The sequence below is a fragment of the Mustelus asterias genome, chromosome 31, assembly GCF_964213995.1.
Source record: "Mustelus asterias chromosome 31, sMusAst1.hap1.1, whole genome shotgun sequence".
NCBI lineage: Eukaryota > Metazoa > Chordata > Chondrichthyes > Carcharhiniformes > Triakidae > Mustelus > Mustelus asterias.
In genome coordinates this window covers 3,167,369-3,182,368 of record NC_135831.1, presented here as the reverse complement: position 1 = coordinate 3,182,368, position 15,000 = coordinate 3,167,369, and the positions used below count along the sequence as shown (strand labels likewise).

At 52.9% G+C, this 15,000-nt stretch overlaps 1 protein-coding gene across 1 annotated transcript in view; it reads left to right on the top strand.

The window, feature by feature from the left end:
* LOC144481621 (zonadhesin-like) overlaps positions 1-15,000 on the top strand; it is a 129,019-nt gene that overhangs the window by 47,661 nt on the left and 66,358 nt on the right. The window contains exons 20-23 of the mRNA XM_078200758.1: positions 3,234-3,484; positions 6,622-6,799; positions 10,883-10,991; positions 13,344-13,429. Coding sequence (XP_078056884.1) covers positions 3,234-3,484; positions 6,622-6,799; positions 10,883-10,991; positions 13,344-13,429 — 624 coding nt within the window. The remainder of the gene's footprint in view (positions 1-3,233; positions 3,485-6,621; positions 6,800-10,882; positions 10,992-13,343; positions 13,430-15,000) is intronic.

Below are 15,000 nucleotides of genomic sequence, written 5' to 3'. Positions count from 1 at the left end.
TCACAGGGAGTAGGCCTGGGGGGGAGTCACAGGGAGTAGGCCTGGGGGGGAGTCACAGGGAGTAGGCCTCGGGGGAGTCACGGGGAGTAGGCCTGGGGGGGAGTCACAGGGAGTAGGCCTCGGGGGAGTCACAGGGAGTAGGCCTCGGGGGAGTCACAGGGAGTAGGCCTGGGGGAGTCACAGGGAGTAGGCCTGGGGGGGAGTCACAGGGAGTAGGCCTGGGGGGGAGTCACAGGGAGTAGGCTGGGGGAGTCACAGGGAGTAGGCCTGGGGGGGAGTCACAGGGAGTAGGCCTGGGGCGGAGTCACAGGGAGTAGGCCTGGGGCGGAGTCACAGGGAGTAGGCCTGGGGGGAGTCACAGGGAGTAGGCCTGGGGGGAGTCACAGGGAGTAGGCCTGGGGGGGAGTCACAGGGAGTAGGCCTGGGGGGAGTCACGGGGGGTAGGCCTGGGGGGAGTCACGGGGAGCAGGCCTGGGGGGGAGTCACGGGGAGTAGGCCTGGGGGGAGTCACGGGGGGTAGGCCTGGGGGGAGTCACGGGGGTAGGCCTGGGGGGGAGTCACGGGGAGTAGGCCTGGGGGTAGTCACAGGGAGTAGGCCTGGGGCGGAGTTACAGGGAGTAGGCCTGGGGGGAGTCACAGGGAGTAGGCCTGGGGGGGGGGGCGGTCACAGGGAGTAGGCCTGGGGGGAGTCACAGGGAGTAGGCCTGGGGGGGGAGTCACAGGGAGTAGGCCTGGGGGGGAAATCACAGGGAGTAGGCCTGGGGCGGAGTCACAGGGAGTAGGCCTGGGGGGGGAGTCACAGGGAGTAGGCCTGGGGCGGAGTCACAGGGAGTAGGCCTGGGGGGGGAGTCACAGGGAGTAGGCCTGGGGCGGAGTCACAGGGAGTAGGCCTGGGGCGGAATCACAGGGAGTAGGCCTGTGGGGAGTCACGGGGGGTAGGCCTGGGGGGGGAGTCACAGGGAGTAGGCCTGGGGGGGGGAGTCACAGGGAGTAGGCCTGGGGGGGGGGGAGTCACAGGGAGTAGGCCTGGGGCGGAGTCACAGGGAGTATGCCTCGGGGGGAGTCACAGGGAGTAGGCCTGGGGGGGGGGGAGTCACAGGGAGTAGGCCTGGGGGAAACAGAGGGTAGGCCTGGGGGAAACAGAGGGTAGGCCTGGGGGGGAGTCACAGGGAGTAGGCCTGGGGAGGAGTCACAGGGAGTAGGCAGCAGGGGGGGAGGGGAGGGGGGGGGAGGGGGGGTGGGGCGGGGGCGGTGTTCACAGGGTGTAGGCCTGGGAGTCACAGGGAGTTACGTTTTCCTCCAAATCATTTATATATATTACAAACACTAAAGGTCCCAGCACTGATCCCTGAGGAACACCACTTATCACAGCCCTCCATTCAGAAACGCCCCCTTCCACTGCTACCCTCTGTCTTCTATGACCGAGCCAGTTCTGTATCCACCTCGCCAGCTCACCTCTGATCCACCTTCTGCACCAGTCCGCCATGAGGGGCCTCCTCAAAGGCCTTACTGAAGTCCATGTGGACAACATCCACTGCCCTACCCTCATCAATCATCTTCGTCACTTCCTCAAAAAACTCGATCAAGTTAGTGAGACACGACCTCCCCTTCACAAAACCATGTTGCCTCTCGCTAATACGTCCACTTATTTCCAAGTGGGAGTAAATCCTGTCTCGAAGAATCCTCTCCAATAATTTCCCTACCACTGATGTAAGGCTCACCGGCCTGTAATTACCTGGATTGTCCTTGCTAACCTTCTTAAACAAAGGAACAACACTGGCTATTCTCCAATCCTCTGGGACCTCCACTGTAGCCATGATGGGGAGATGCCGGCGTTGGACTGGGGTGAACACAGTAAGAAGTCTAACAACACCAGGTTAAAGTCCAACAGAATAAACCCGTCACCAAATAAACCAAATAAATCACCAAATGAACCTGTTGGACTTTAACCTGGTGTTGTTAGACTTCTGACTGTGACCTCCCCTGTAGCCAGTGAGGATACAGAGATTTCTCTCAAGGCCCCAGCAATTTCCTCCCTTGCCTCTCTCAGTATTCTGGGGTATATCCCATCAGGCCCTGGGGACTTGTCTACCTTAACGTTTCTCAAGAACCCCAATACCTCCTCCTTTTTGATCTCAACATGACTCAAACTATCTATACATCCTTTCCCAGACTCATCATCCACCAAGTCCTTCTCTTTGGTGAATATTGACGCAAAGTACTCATTTAATACCTCGCCCATTTCCTCTGGCTCCACGCATAGATTCCCTCCCCTGTCCTTGAGTGGGCCAACTCTCCCCCTGGCTCCCCTCTTGCTCTTTATATATGTGTAAAAAGCCTTGGGATTTTCCAGAATCCTGTCTGGCCAATGAATTTTCGTCAGCCCTTTTTAGCCCTCCTTACTCCTTGATTAAGTTTCTTTCTACTCCCCGGGGCCCTACCGTTAACTGCGTAAGTCCTGTCCTGGTTTGTCTTACCGAAATACCTCCCCCACGTCCGCTGCCCCTCCCCACACCCCCCACCCCCCCCTCCCCATCCGCCCAAAACCACCCTCAGCTCCCGCTACCTCTATCCAGCACTATGTCCCTCAGGCAGCAGTAGAGGATAGACGCCGGCCCGGCCAATCATAAGACCATAAGTCATAGGAGTAGAATTAGGCCACTCGGCCCATCGAGTCTGCTCCGCCATTCAATCATGGCTGATATTTTTCTCATCCCCATTCTCCTGCCTTTCCCCCATAACCCCCTGATCCCCTTATTAATCAAGAACCTATCTATCTCTGTCTTAAAGACACTCAATGACCCGGCCTCCACAGCCTTCTGCGGCAAAGAGTTCCACAGATTCACCACTCTCTGGCTAAAGAAATTCCTCCTCATCTCTGTTTTAAAGGATCGTCCCTTTAGCCTGAGGTTGTGCCCTCTGGTTCTAGTTTTTCCGACTCGTGGAAACATTCTCTCCACGTCCACTCTATCCAGGCCTCGCAGTAACCTGTAAGTTTCAATAAGATCCCCCCCTCATCCTTCTAAACTCCAACGAGTACAGACCCAGAGTCCTCAACCCGTTCCTCATACGACAAGCTCTTCATTCCGGGGATCATTCTTGTGAACCTGCTCTGGACCCTTTCCAAGGCCGGCACATCCTTCCTTAGATACGGGGCCCAAAACTGCTCACAATATTCCAAATGGGGTCTGACCAGAGCCTTATACCGCCTTATCTCTGCCCATCTCTTACAGGGTACGAGACCTGCAGTGCCTCGGGGGATCCCCACTACAAAACCTTCGACAAACTCTCCTACGACTTCATGGGGAACTGTACCTACACCTTCGCCCAGGTCTGTCACCCCAGCTCCTCCGGCCTCCCCCACTTCAACGTGGAGACCAGCAACGAGCATCGGGGCCGCAACACGCGAGTGTCCTACGTGAAGGCCGTTCACATCGACGTCTACGGGCACCGCGTCACCATCTTGAAGAACCGGAGAGTCATCGTAAGTACAGGCATCGTCCTGAGCCCCTTGGACCCCCAATACTCCACTGACCAGCCTGGGTTAGGTGGATTGGCCATGCTAAATTCCCCCTTAGTGTCCAAAGATGTGCAGGTTAGGTGGATTGGCCATGCTAAATTGTCCCTTAGGGTCCAAAGATGTTCAGGTTAGGTGGATTGGCCATGCTAAATTGTCCCTTAGTGTCCAAAGATGTGCAGGTTAGGTGGATTGGCCGTGCTAAATTGTCCTTTAGTGTCCAAAGATGTGCAGGTTAGGTGGATTGGCCATGCTAAATTGTCCCTTAGTGTCCAAAGATGTGCGGGTTAGGTGGATTGGCCATGCTAAATTCCCCCTTAGTGTCCAAAGATGTGCAGGTTAGGTGGATTGGCCATGCTAAATTGTCCCTTAGTGTCCAAAGATGTGTAGGTTAGGTGGATTGGCCATGCTAAATTGTCCCTTAGTGTCCAAAGATGTTCAGGTTAGGTGGATTGGCCATGCTAAATTACCCCTTAGTGTCCAAAGATGTGTAGGTTAGGGTGGATTGGCCATGCTAAATTACCCCTTAGTGTCCAAAGATGTGTAGGTTAGGGTGGATTGGCCGTGCTAAATTGACACTCAGGGGCAATTTAAAATGGCCAATCCACCTAACCCGCACATCTTTAGCCTGTCACATTCTCAATGAATGGCGGAATGTGTTTGAGGGGTTTCTTCCTGGTTTTGATTGGAACACCTTGGATAGTTTCATTGAGGGTTATACATTTTGTTCCTTGTTTTGTAATTGATAAAAGTTCTTGCTAATTTTCTTATTATACACGTTAACTGTATTCTTAAAAAAAAACTTTGGTAAAAGCTCCCTAGTGGGTCACTTGAATCACACACCTGAGGTGAAACCTGTCATAGCCAAATTTAAGAGGCAAGACCTATGATCCAGGTGGTCTCTATAAAACACTGACTTGACCCATCACAATGGCCAACGCACCCTAACCAGCACGGTCTTTCGGACCGTGGGGGGAAACCGGAGCACCCGGAGGAAACCCACGCAGACACGGGGAGAACGTGCAGACTCCGCACAGACAGTGACCCGAGCCGGGAATCGAACCCGGGTCCCTGGCGCTGTGAGGCAGCAGCGCTAACCCGCCGTGCCGCCGTGCCACTGTGCCACCCTCAGTAAACAGTTCTTGGTCAATAGTATGTTTCCTGGAGTTTCTCTGCCTCGGCCATTTGTACGGTTCGGTGGAACCGGAGTTGTGCTTTAACCTTGGCGCAATCCCATGTGCTTTGCCGGACGTTATTTCTGAAGCTTGGCCTCCCTGCTGCGTTATTTAAGGTCGGAGCAGGAGCAAGGCCTTTGTGGAAGGCCTATTGACTTGACTTGACTGGAGCCCTGCCGAATCTCCTGAATTTTAGCCCCACAGAGTGTTCGGTTTTTGTGGACCCGAGTGCTGGTTCAGGCCAGAGGGATTGGAGACACGGTGAAACTGATTGACAGCACAACTGAGACCAAAAGAACCTCATGGAAACAGAGAGAGAGAGAGAGACAGGCAGAGAGAGACAAGCAGAGACAGACAGGGAGAGAGAGAGAGAGAGACAGGCAGAGAGAGACAAGCAGAGACAGACAGGCAGAGAGAGAGAGACAGACAGAGAGACAGGGAGAGAGAGACAAGCAGAGACAGACAGGCAGAGAGAGAGAGAGAGAGACAGGCAGAGAGAGGCAGAGAGAGAGATAGGGAGAGAGAGAGAGAGGCAGAGAGAGAGAGAGAGAGAGACAAGCAGAGAGAGACAGGGAGAGAGAGAGAGACAGGGAGAGAGAGAGAGAGAGACAGGCAGAGAGAGACAAGCAGAGACAGACAGACAGAGAGACAGAGACAGGCAAAGAGAGACAGGCAGAGAGAGAGAGAGAGACAGGCAGAGAGAGACAGAGAGAGAGAGAGATAGGGAGAGAGAGATAGGGAGAGAGAGATAGGGAGAGAGAGAGAGGCAGAGAGAGAGAGACAGACTGAGAGAGAGAGACAGAGAGAGAGAGACAAGCAGAGAGAGACAGGCAGAGAGACAGAGACAGGGAGAGACAGAGACAGGGAGAGAGAGAGACAGGGAGAGAGAGAGACAGGGAGAGAGAGAGACAGGGAGAGAGAGAGACAGGAAAAGAGAGACAGGCAGAGAGAGAGAGACAGGCAGAGAGAGAGAGACAGAGAGAGAGAGAGAGACAGGGAGAGAGAGACAAGCAGAGAGAGACAGGCAGAGAGACAGAGACAGGCAGAGAGAGACAAGCAGAGAGAGACAGGGAGTGAGAGAGACAGGCAAAGAGAGACAGGCAGAGAGAGACAGAGAGAGAGAGAGAGAGACAGGCAGAGAGAGACAGAGAGAGAGAGAGAGAGACAGAGAGAGAGAGACAGAGAGAGAGAGACAAACAGAGACAGACAGGCAGAGAGAAAGAGACAGGGAGAGAGAGACAGAGACAGGCAAAGAGAGACAGGCAGAGAGAGACAGAGAGAGAGAGAGAGACAGGCAGAGAGAGACAGAGAGAGAGAGAGAGACAGGCAGAGAGAGACAGAGAGAGAGAGAGACAGAGCGAGAGAGACAGGCAGAGAGAGACAGGCAGAGAGAGAGAGACAGAGAGACAGAGATCATAGGATATAGAATTAGACCATTCGGCCCATCGAATCTGCTCCGCCATTCGACCATGGCTGATAAGTTTCTCAACCCCATTCTCCCGCCTTCTCCCTGTGACCTTTGATCCCCTGAAATTGCCCCTTAGTGTCCAAAGATGTGCAGGTTAGGTGGATTGGCCATGCTAAATTGCCCCTTAGTGTCCCAAGGATGTGCAGGTTAGGGGGGGGGATTTAGAGGGGGAAATACGTGGGGATACAGGGACAGGGATGCTCTGTTGGAGAGTCGGTGCAGGCTCGATGGGCTGAATGGCCCTCCTTCTGCGCTGTAGGGATTCTAGGATTCTGTGAAAGTTATTGGGCCTGATTTAAATTCCCCGAAACCCCGTTCGACCCCACACAGGGTTCAGATCGAGCCTGAATGCTGGTGGGCATGATTGCAGATTTTGGCCGGTGGGTGACGGGGGCGGGGGGGGGAGGGGGAGTGGGAGTCTGGCCACATTCCTGACAAGTACATCTACTCTTCCCTTGCAGCTGGACGGGCGACGGGTCCACCTCCCCGTCTCCCTGGGCGAGAAACTGGCGGTGCGGTTCAGCGGGGTCTTTGTCGCGCTGGAGACGGACTTCGGGCTGAGGGTGCGCTACGACGGGAACCATCACGTGGACGTCACGGTGCCTTCTTCCTACGAGGACCAGCTCTGCGGCCTTTGCGGTAAGCTCCCTCCCCACTCCAATGTGACGGCTAAAGAGGAAGAGGCTACGCCAACAGGAAGGCCAATCGTTACCTCAATGGAAAGCAGGTTGGAAACGGGTCCGGGGGCAGAGGGATCTGGGCGTCTTAGCTCATGAACCGCAGGTGCAGCGCGTAACAAATGACCAATGGGGCGTTGGTATTTATCACAGAAGGGGGATTGGAGTGCGGACGAAGCGTTGTTGCAGCCGCGGCAGGTGCTGGTGAGACCGGGGCCGGATTTCTACCGCCCCACCCGTCGCGGGAATCGGCACGGGCCCGTGCCTCGGGCGGGATTTTACGGTTTCGGGATGAGCAGGACCGTAAAGCCCCGCCCCGCATCAGGAGGGCCGTGCCCAGTTTTGGTCCCCGTTAATGGAGGAAGGATGTGGTGGCACTGGAGGCAGTTCAGAGGAGGTTCTGTCTCTCTCTCTCTGTCTCTCTCACTCTTTCTCTCTCTCCCTGTCTCCCTCTTTCTCTCTCTCCCTCTCTCTGTCTCTCTCACTCTCTCTCTCTGTCTCCCTCTCTCTCTCTCTGTCTCTCTCACTCTCTCTCTCTGTCTCTCTGTCTCTCTCTCTCTCTGTCTCTCTCTCTCTCTCTCTGTCTCTCTCTCTCTCTCTCTCCCTGTCTCCCTCTTTCTCTCTCTCCCTCTGTCTCTCTCACTCTCTCTCTCTGTCTCTCTGTCTCTCTCTCTGTCTCTCTCTCTGTCTCTCTCTCTCTCTCACTCTTTCTCTCTCTCTCTCCCTGTCTCCCTCTTTCTCTCTCCTCTCTCTCTCTCCTCTCTCTGTCTCTCTCTCTCTCCCTCTTTCTCTGTCCCTCTCTCCCTCTTTTTCTGTCTCTCCCTCTCTCTTTCTTTCTCTCCCTCTCTCTCTCTCGCTTTGTCTCTCTCCCTCTCTCCCTCTTTCTCTGTCTCATTCTCTCCCTTTCTCCCTATTTCTCTGTCCCTCTCTATCCCTCTCTCACTCTCTTCTCTCTCTCTCTCTCTCTCCCTCGCTCCCTCCTTCTCTTCTCTCTCTCTCCCTCGCTCCCTCCTTCTCTGTCTCTCTCTCTCTCTTCCTCTCTCCCTCTTTCTCTGTCTCTCTCCCTCTCTCCCTCTTTCTCTGTCTACCTCTCTCCCTCTTTCTCTGTCTCTCTACCTCTCTCCCTCTTTCTCTGTCTCTCTCTCTCTCTCTCTCCCTCGCTCTCTCCTTCTCTGTCTCTCTCTCTCCTCTCTCCCTCGCTCCCTCTTTCTCTGTCTACCTCTCTCCCTCTTTCTCTGTCTCTCTCTCCCTCGTTCCTCTCTCTCTCTCTCTCCCTCTTTCCCTCTCTCTCTCTCTCTCTCTCCCCTCGCTCCCTCTTTCTCTGTCTTTCTCTGTCTCTCTCTCCCTCCTCTCCTCCTTCTCTCTCTCTCCCTCTCTCCCTCCCTCTCTCCCTCCTTCCTCTCTCTCTCCCTCTCTCTCTCCCTCCTTCTCTCCCTCTCTCCCTCCTTCTCTCCCTCTCTCCCTCCTTCTCTCTCTCTCTCTCCTCCTTCTCTCTCTCTCTCTCCCTCCTTCTCTCTCTCTCTCTCTCCCTCTCTCCCTCCTCTCTCTCTCTCTTCACTTTTCCCCCTCGGTCTCTCTTCCTCCCTTCAATGTCCACCTCAATCTCTCTGCCCAGTAATTGGGTTATTCCTCCGAATATCTCCACTGGCTCTATGTCTCTTTCTTGAGGACCGTTCTGGTGCGGACCTTGGGAGGTTTTCTGTTGATGACGGGGCTTTTGCTGCTCTTGCTGTTGTTGGCCCTTCTTCACTCTTCAACCGTGGTGTGCCTCACCTCAGTGCCATTTGACTAAACTACAAGGGACCGAGTATAAAAGTGGAGAAGTGTTGTTGCAATTGTATCGGGTGTTGGTGAGACCACATCCAGTAGTATTGTGTCCAGTTTTGGTCCCCTTTATCTGAGGAAGGATGTGGTGGCATTGGAGGCAGTTCAGAGGGGGTTCCCCAGATTGATTCCGGGGATGGAAGGGTTGACGAACGAGGACAGATTAAGCAGTTTGGGGTTTATACTCGCTGGAGTTTGGAAGGATGAGGGGGGATCTGATCGAGGGATATAAAATTCTAAAACGGATTGATAGAGTGAATGTGGACCAAATGTTTCCCCCCGTGTGGGGCAATCTCGAACAGGAGGTCACAGGGTAGAGGTTGAGAGGCGGTAGATTTAAAACTGAGATGAGGAGGAACTACTTCTCGCAGAGGGGGGTGAGTTTGTGGAACTCGCTGCCCCATCGCGCGGGGGAGTCTGAATCATTAAATGGTTTCAAGAAGGAGATGGATAGATTTCTGATATAAAAACGGGTTAAAGGGAGATGGGGAGGAGGTGGGGAGGTGGACTTGAGACCAGGGAGAGATCAGCCATGATTTGATTGGCGGAACAGACTCGAAGGGCTGAATAGCCTACTTCTGCTCCTAATTCCTATGTCACGAAGAGGTGAGCTGCCAAGGTGGATACGGAACTGGCTCGGTCATAGAAGACAGAGGGTAGCAGTGGAAGTGTGTGTTTCTGAATGGAGGGCTGTGACAAGTGGTGTTCCTCAGGGATCAGTGCTGGGACCTTTGCTGTTTGTAATATATATAAATGATTTGGAGGAAAATGTAACTGGGTTGATTAGTAAGTTTGCTGACGACACAAAGGTTGGTGGATTTGCGGATAGCGATGAGGACCATCAGAGGATACAGTAGGATATAGATCGGTCGGAGACTTGGGCGGAGAGATGGCAGATGGAGTTTAATCCGGACAAATGTGAGGTAATGGATTTTGGAAGGTCCAATACAGATGGGAAATATACAGTAAATGGCAGAACCCTTCAGAGTATTGATAGGCAGAGGGATCTGGGTGTACAGGTACACAGGTCACTGAAAGTGGCAATGCAGGTGGAAGTTGAGGGGCGACCTGATAGAAGTCTACAAGATTATGAGAGGCATGGACAGAGTGGATAGTCTGAAGCTTTTTCCCAGGGTGGAAGAGTCAATTACTTGGGGGCATAGGTTTAAGGTGCGAGGGGCAAGGTTTAAAGGAGATGTACGAGGCAAGTTTTTTTACACAGAGGGTGGTGGGTGCCTGGAACTCGCTGCCGGGGGAGGGAGTGGAAGCGGATACGGTAGTGACTTTTAAGGGGCGTCTTGACAAAAAATGAACAGGATGGGAATAGAGGGATACGGTCCCCCGAAGGGTAGGGGGTTTTAGTTCAGTCGGGCAGCATGGTCGGTGCAGGCTTGGAGGGCCGAAGGGCCTGTTCCTGTGCTGTAATTTTCTTTGTTCTTTGGATAGGTCAAGCTTGAGGGTCGGAAGACGAGGGGGTGATCTAACCGGGGGATGGGGGGAGGGAATCTTTAAACAGTTCGATAAGGCCTCAAAGTGAGAAAACATTTCCCCTGGCGAGGGGGGAATGAATCCCAAACAAAGGGGGGTGGGAGGTGGAGGGGAGGGGGGGGTGGGGGCGGAAGAACCCAGAAATTCAAGCGGGGGTGGGGTGATACGGTGGAGAAAACACCTCCTCACACGACAGGGATTGGAAATCCGGAACTTTCTCCGCACCCACCGCAAAAAGCTTTCCAAAACTGAGGCCTGGAGATTTTGGAGGCCATTTTCCCAGGTGAGAAAGGGTTTCCTGGGGGAGGTGGGGGAGAGCTGGGAGAGGGGGGGTAAGAGTAAAGTAAATAAAGTTTATTTATTAGTCACAAGTAAGGCTGACATTAACGCTGCAATGAAGTTACTGTGAAATTCCCCTGGTGGCCACACTCCGGCGCCCGTTCGGGTCAGTGCACCCGAACCAGGACATCTTTCAGGGGAGGAAAATGGCGTCCAATGGCATGACCGCTCTCTCTCCCACATCCTCACCTTTGCCCTCTGGGGTGCAACGGTCAGGTAGGCCTCGGTTGGGCCTGCTCACAGCCCCCCCCCCCCCACGACAGCCAAAGGTCCCACCCCGGGACGTTTTTAGGCCTCTCCTTTTTTGTTTCCGATCCTCCTTGCCGACCATGATGTAGGCCGCAGCCTGGCGACTAAAGGCCCCAATCTCTCTCTCTCTCTCTCCGCAACACAGGAAACTACAACGGACGCCAAGATGACGACAAACTCAAGCCAGACGGTGATAAGGCCGACAGCTTTAAGGAACTCGGAGCTAGCTGGCTGGTGCCAGGCACGGGCACTCAGTAAGTGCGGTTTTTAATTTACTTATTGGATAACAGCCCTTGCTGTCGCTGCATTTTTTTTTGTTTTGCTCTGTCTGCTGATGCGTCTGATTTACGAGTTAATATGAGACAGCGCATCCCGGTTTTTGAATGGGGGTGGGAGCCTCTAATTCCACCCCCCCCCCCCCCCCCCCCCCACCCCATCCCCGCCACCCACCACTGGATCAAGCTGCTCTGCCCCTGACCCTGACAAATGCTTCATCTTGCTAATCAGTGCCGGTGAAAGCCCAGGCTCAGCAAGTTTGCATTTTATTGAGAGAAGTCCCATTAGCTGATCTCATGCCGATATCTCGTTCTCCCGCGCATCCGCAAAGCGCACACACTTGCACACGCATACACGCGCGTGTGCCCAACCCACCCCCCCCTGGCATCCACCTGGCCATTCCGTTTCCCCCTCGCTGACACCGCAACCCAATTCGTCCCACGCTCTTTCTCCAAAGCCCACCCAAATATTTCCTTCCCCCCGCCACCGCCAAATCTCATTTTGCTTAATTTTGTGTTGTTTGAGTACTTGCGTCTGTTTATTCGTCACGCTCACTGTGCTTACTTGGGCGTGGATTCCGAGTCGAGCGGACAAAAGTCAGAGGGCCGGAAACAGATGCGGTGAAGCAGATGTTTTAAAGTTAATTCGGAGGAGAAATGTCCCGACGTACACGTGACCAGCGCATGGCGGTTAACACTGCTGCCTCACAGCAGCAAGGACCCGGGTTCAATTCCGGCCTTGGGTGACTGTCTGTGTGGAGTTGTCCCCAAGTTTGCATGGCTTTCCTCTGGGTGCTCCGGTTTCCTCCCATAGTCCAAAGATGTGCAGGTTAAGTGGATTGGCCATGCTAAATTGTCCCTTAGTGTCCAAAGATGTGTAGGTTAGGTGGATTGGCCATGCTAAATTGTCCCTTAGTGTCCAAAGATGTGTAGGTTAGGTGGATTGGCCATGCTAAATTGTCCCTTAGTGTCCAAAGATGTGCAGGTTGGGTGGATTGGCCATGCTAAATTGCCCCTTAGTGTCCAACGATGTGCAGGTTAGGTGGATTGGCCATGCTAAATTGTCCCTTAGTGTCCAAAGATGTGCAGGTTGGGTGGATTGGCCATGCTAAATTGCCCCTTAGTGTCCAACGTTGTGCAGGTTAGGTGGATTGGCCATGCTAAATTGCCGCTTAGTGCCCAAAGATGTGCGTGTTAGGTGGATTGGCCATGCTAAATTGTCCCTTAGTGTCCAAAGATGTGTAGGTTAGGTGGATTGGCCATGCTAAATTGTCCCTTAGTGTCCAAAGATGTGTACGTTAGGTGGATTGGCCATGCTAAATTGTCCCTTAGTGTCCAAAGATGTGTAGGTTAGGTGGATTGGCCATGCTAAATTGTCCCTTAGTGTCCAAAGATGTGTAGGTTAGGTGGATTGGCCATGCTAAATTGCCCCTTAGTGTCCAAAGATGTGTAGGTTAGGTGGATTGGCCATGCTAAATTGTCCCTTAGTGTCCAAAGATGTGTAGGTTAGGTGGATTGGCCATGCTAAATTGTCCCTTAGTGTCCAAAGATGTGCAGGTTGGGTGGATTGGCCATGCTAAATTTCCCCTTAGTGTCCAACGATGTGCAGGTTAGGTGGATTGGCCATGCTAAATTGTCCCTTAGTGTCCAAAGATGTGCAGGTTGGGTGGATTGGCCATGCTAAATTGCCCCTTAGTGTCCAACGATGTGCAGGTTAGGTGGATTGGCCATGCTAAATTGTCCCTTAGTGTCCAAAGATGTGCAGGTTGGGTGGATTGGCCATGCTAAATTGCCCCTTAGTGTCCAACGTTGTGCAGGTTAGGTGGATTGGCCATGCTAAATTGCCGCTTAGTGCCCAAAGATGTGCGGGTTAGGTGGATTGGCCATGCTAAATTGTCCCTTAGTGTCCAAAGATGTGCAGGTTAAGTGGATTGGCCACGCTAAATTGCCCCTTAGTGTCCAAAGATGTGCAGGTTGGGTGGATTGGCCATGCTAAATTGCCCCTTAGTGTCCAAAGATGTGCAGGTTAGGTGGATTGGCCATGCTAAATTGTCCCTTAGTGTCCAAAGATGTGCAGGTTAGGTGGATTGGCCATGCTAAGTTGCCCCTTAGTGTCCAAAGATGTGCAGGTTAGGTGGATTGGCCATGCTAAATTGCCCCTCAGTGTCAGGGGGACCAGCAGGATAAATATGTGGGGTTACAGGGATCGGGTCTGGGGGGGGTTGTTGTTGATGCCTTCTCGATGGGCTGAATGGCCTCCTCCTGCACTGTAGGGATTCTATGTACCGATATAGAAAATGTTTCATTGACTTTGATTTGCGCCATTTACAGGTGCACCCATGAAGACCCACCCTCGGACTGCGATGAGGATGACTTCAAGGAGCCTTGGAGTTGTGGATTTCTCAAGGACCCAAAGGGTAAGTCTCCCAAACCACCCCCTCCCCGACCCATGGCCAAAGAGGGAAGAACACCAGAGGGAGCGAAACCATCTGACCAACCACCAGAGGCAGAGGGACTCGATAGACGGGAAGCACAAGGATGAAGTGTCCAGATCCTACGGAATGAAGCAAATGGAACTCACTGTGATGCATCAGACACACAGCCAAAGGAGTTTTTAATCATAGAATCCTACAGTGCAGAAGAGGCCATGTGGCCCATCGGGCCCTCACCGACCACTATCCCACCCAGGCCCGATCCCCATAACCCCATTTATTTACCCTGCTAATCCCCCTGATACCATGGGGCAATTTAGCACGGCCAATCCACCTAACCTACAAATCTTTTGACACTAAGAGGCAATTTAGCATGGCCAATCCGCCTAACCCGCACATCTTTGGAAGTTATTTGGATTGGCCATGTTAAATTGCCCCTTAATGTCCAAGGATGTGCAGGTTAGGTGGATTGGCCATGCTAAATTGTCCCTTTGTGTCAAAAGATGTGTAGCTTAGGTGGATTGGCCAGGCTAAATTGCCCTTTAGTGTCCAAAGATGTGCTGGTTAGGTGGATTGGCCATGCTAAATTGCCCCCTAGTGTCCAAAGATGTGCAGGTTAGGCAGGTTGGCCATGCTAAATTGCCCCTTAGTGTCCAGGGATGTGTAGGTTAGGTGGATTGGCCATGCTAAATTGTATCTTAATGTCCAAAGATGTGCAGGTTAGGTGGATTGGCCATGCTAAATTGTATCTTAATGTCCAAAGATGTGCAGGTTAGGTGGATTGGCCATGCTAAATTGCCCCTTAGTGTCCAAAGATGTGCAGGTTAGGTGGATTGGCCATGCTAAATTGCCCCTTAGTGTCCAAAGATGTGCAGGTTAGGTGGATTGGCCATGCTAAATTGCCCCTTAGTGTCCAAAGATGTGCGGGTTAGGCGGATTGGCCATGCTAAATTGCCCCTTAGTGTCCAAAGATGTGCAGGTTAGGTGGATTGGCCGTGCTAAATTGCCCCCTAGTGTCCAAAGATGTGCGGGTTAGGTGGATTAGCCATGCTAAATTGCCCCTTAGTGTCCAAAGATGTGCAGGTTAGGCAGGTTGGCCATGCTAAATTGTACCTTAATGTCCAAAGATGTGTAGGTTAAGTGGATTGGCCATGCTAAACTGCCCCTTAGTGTCCAAAGATATGCAGGTTAAGTGGATTGGCCATGCTAAATTGCCCCTTAGTGTCCAAAGATGTGCAGGTTAGGTGGATTGGCCATGCTAAATTGCCCCTTAGTGTCCAAAGATGTGCAGGTTAGGTGGATTGGCCATGCTAAATTGCCCCTTAGTGTCCAAAGATGTGCAGGTTAGGTGGATTGGCCATGCTAAATTGCCCCTTAGTATCAGGGGGATTAGCAGGGTAAATATGTAGGTTTACGGGCCTGGGTGGAATTGTGGACGGTGCAGCCTCGATGGGCCGAATGGCCTCCTTCTGCACTGTGGGGGTTCTATGGTTCCACGTTGACCATTGGAACCATGGTGTTAAATAAAGAGAAAGGTTTTATTGAACAGAAACCTC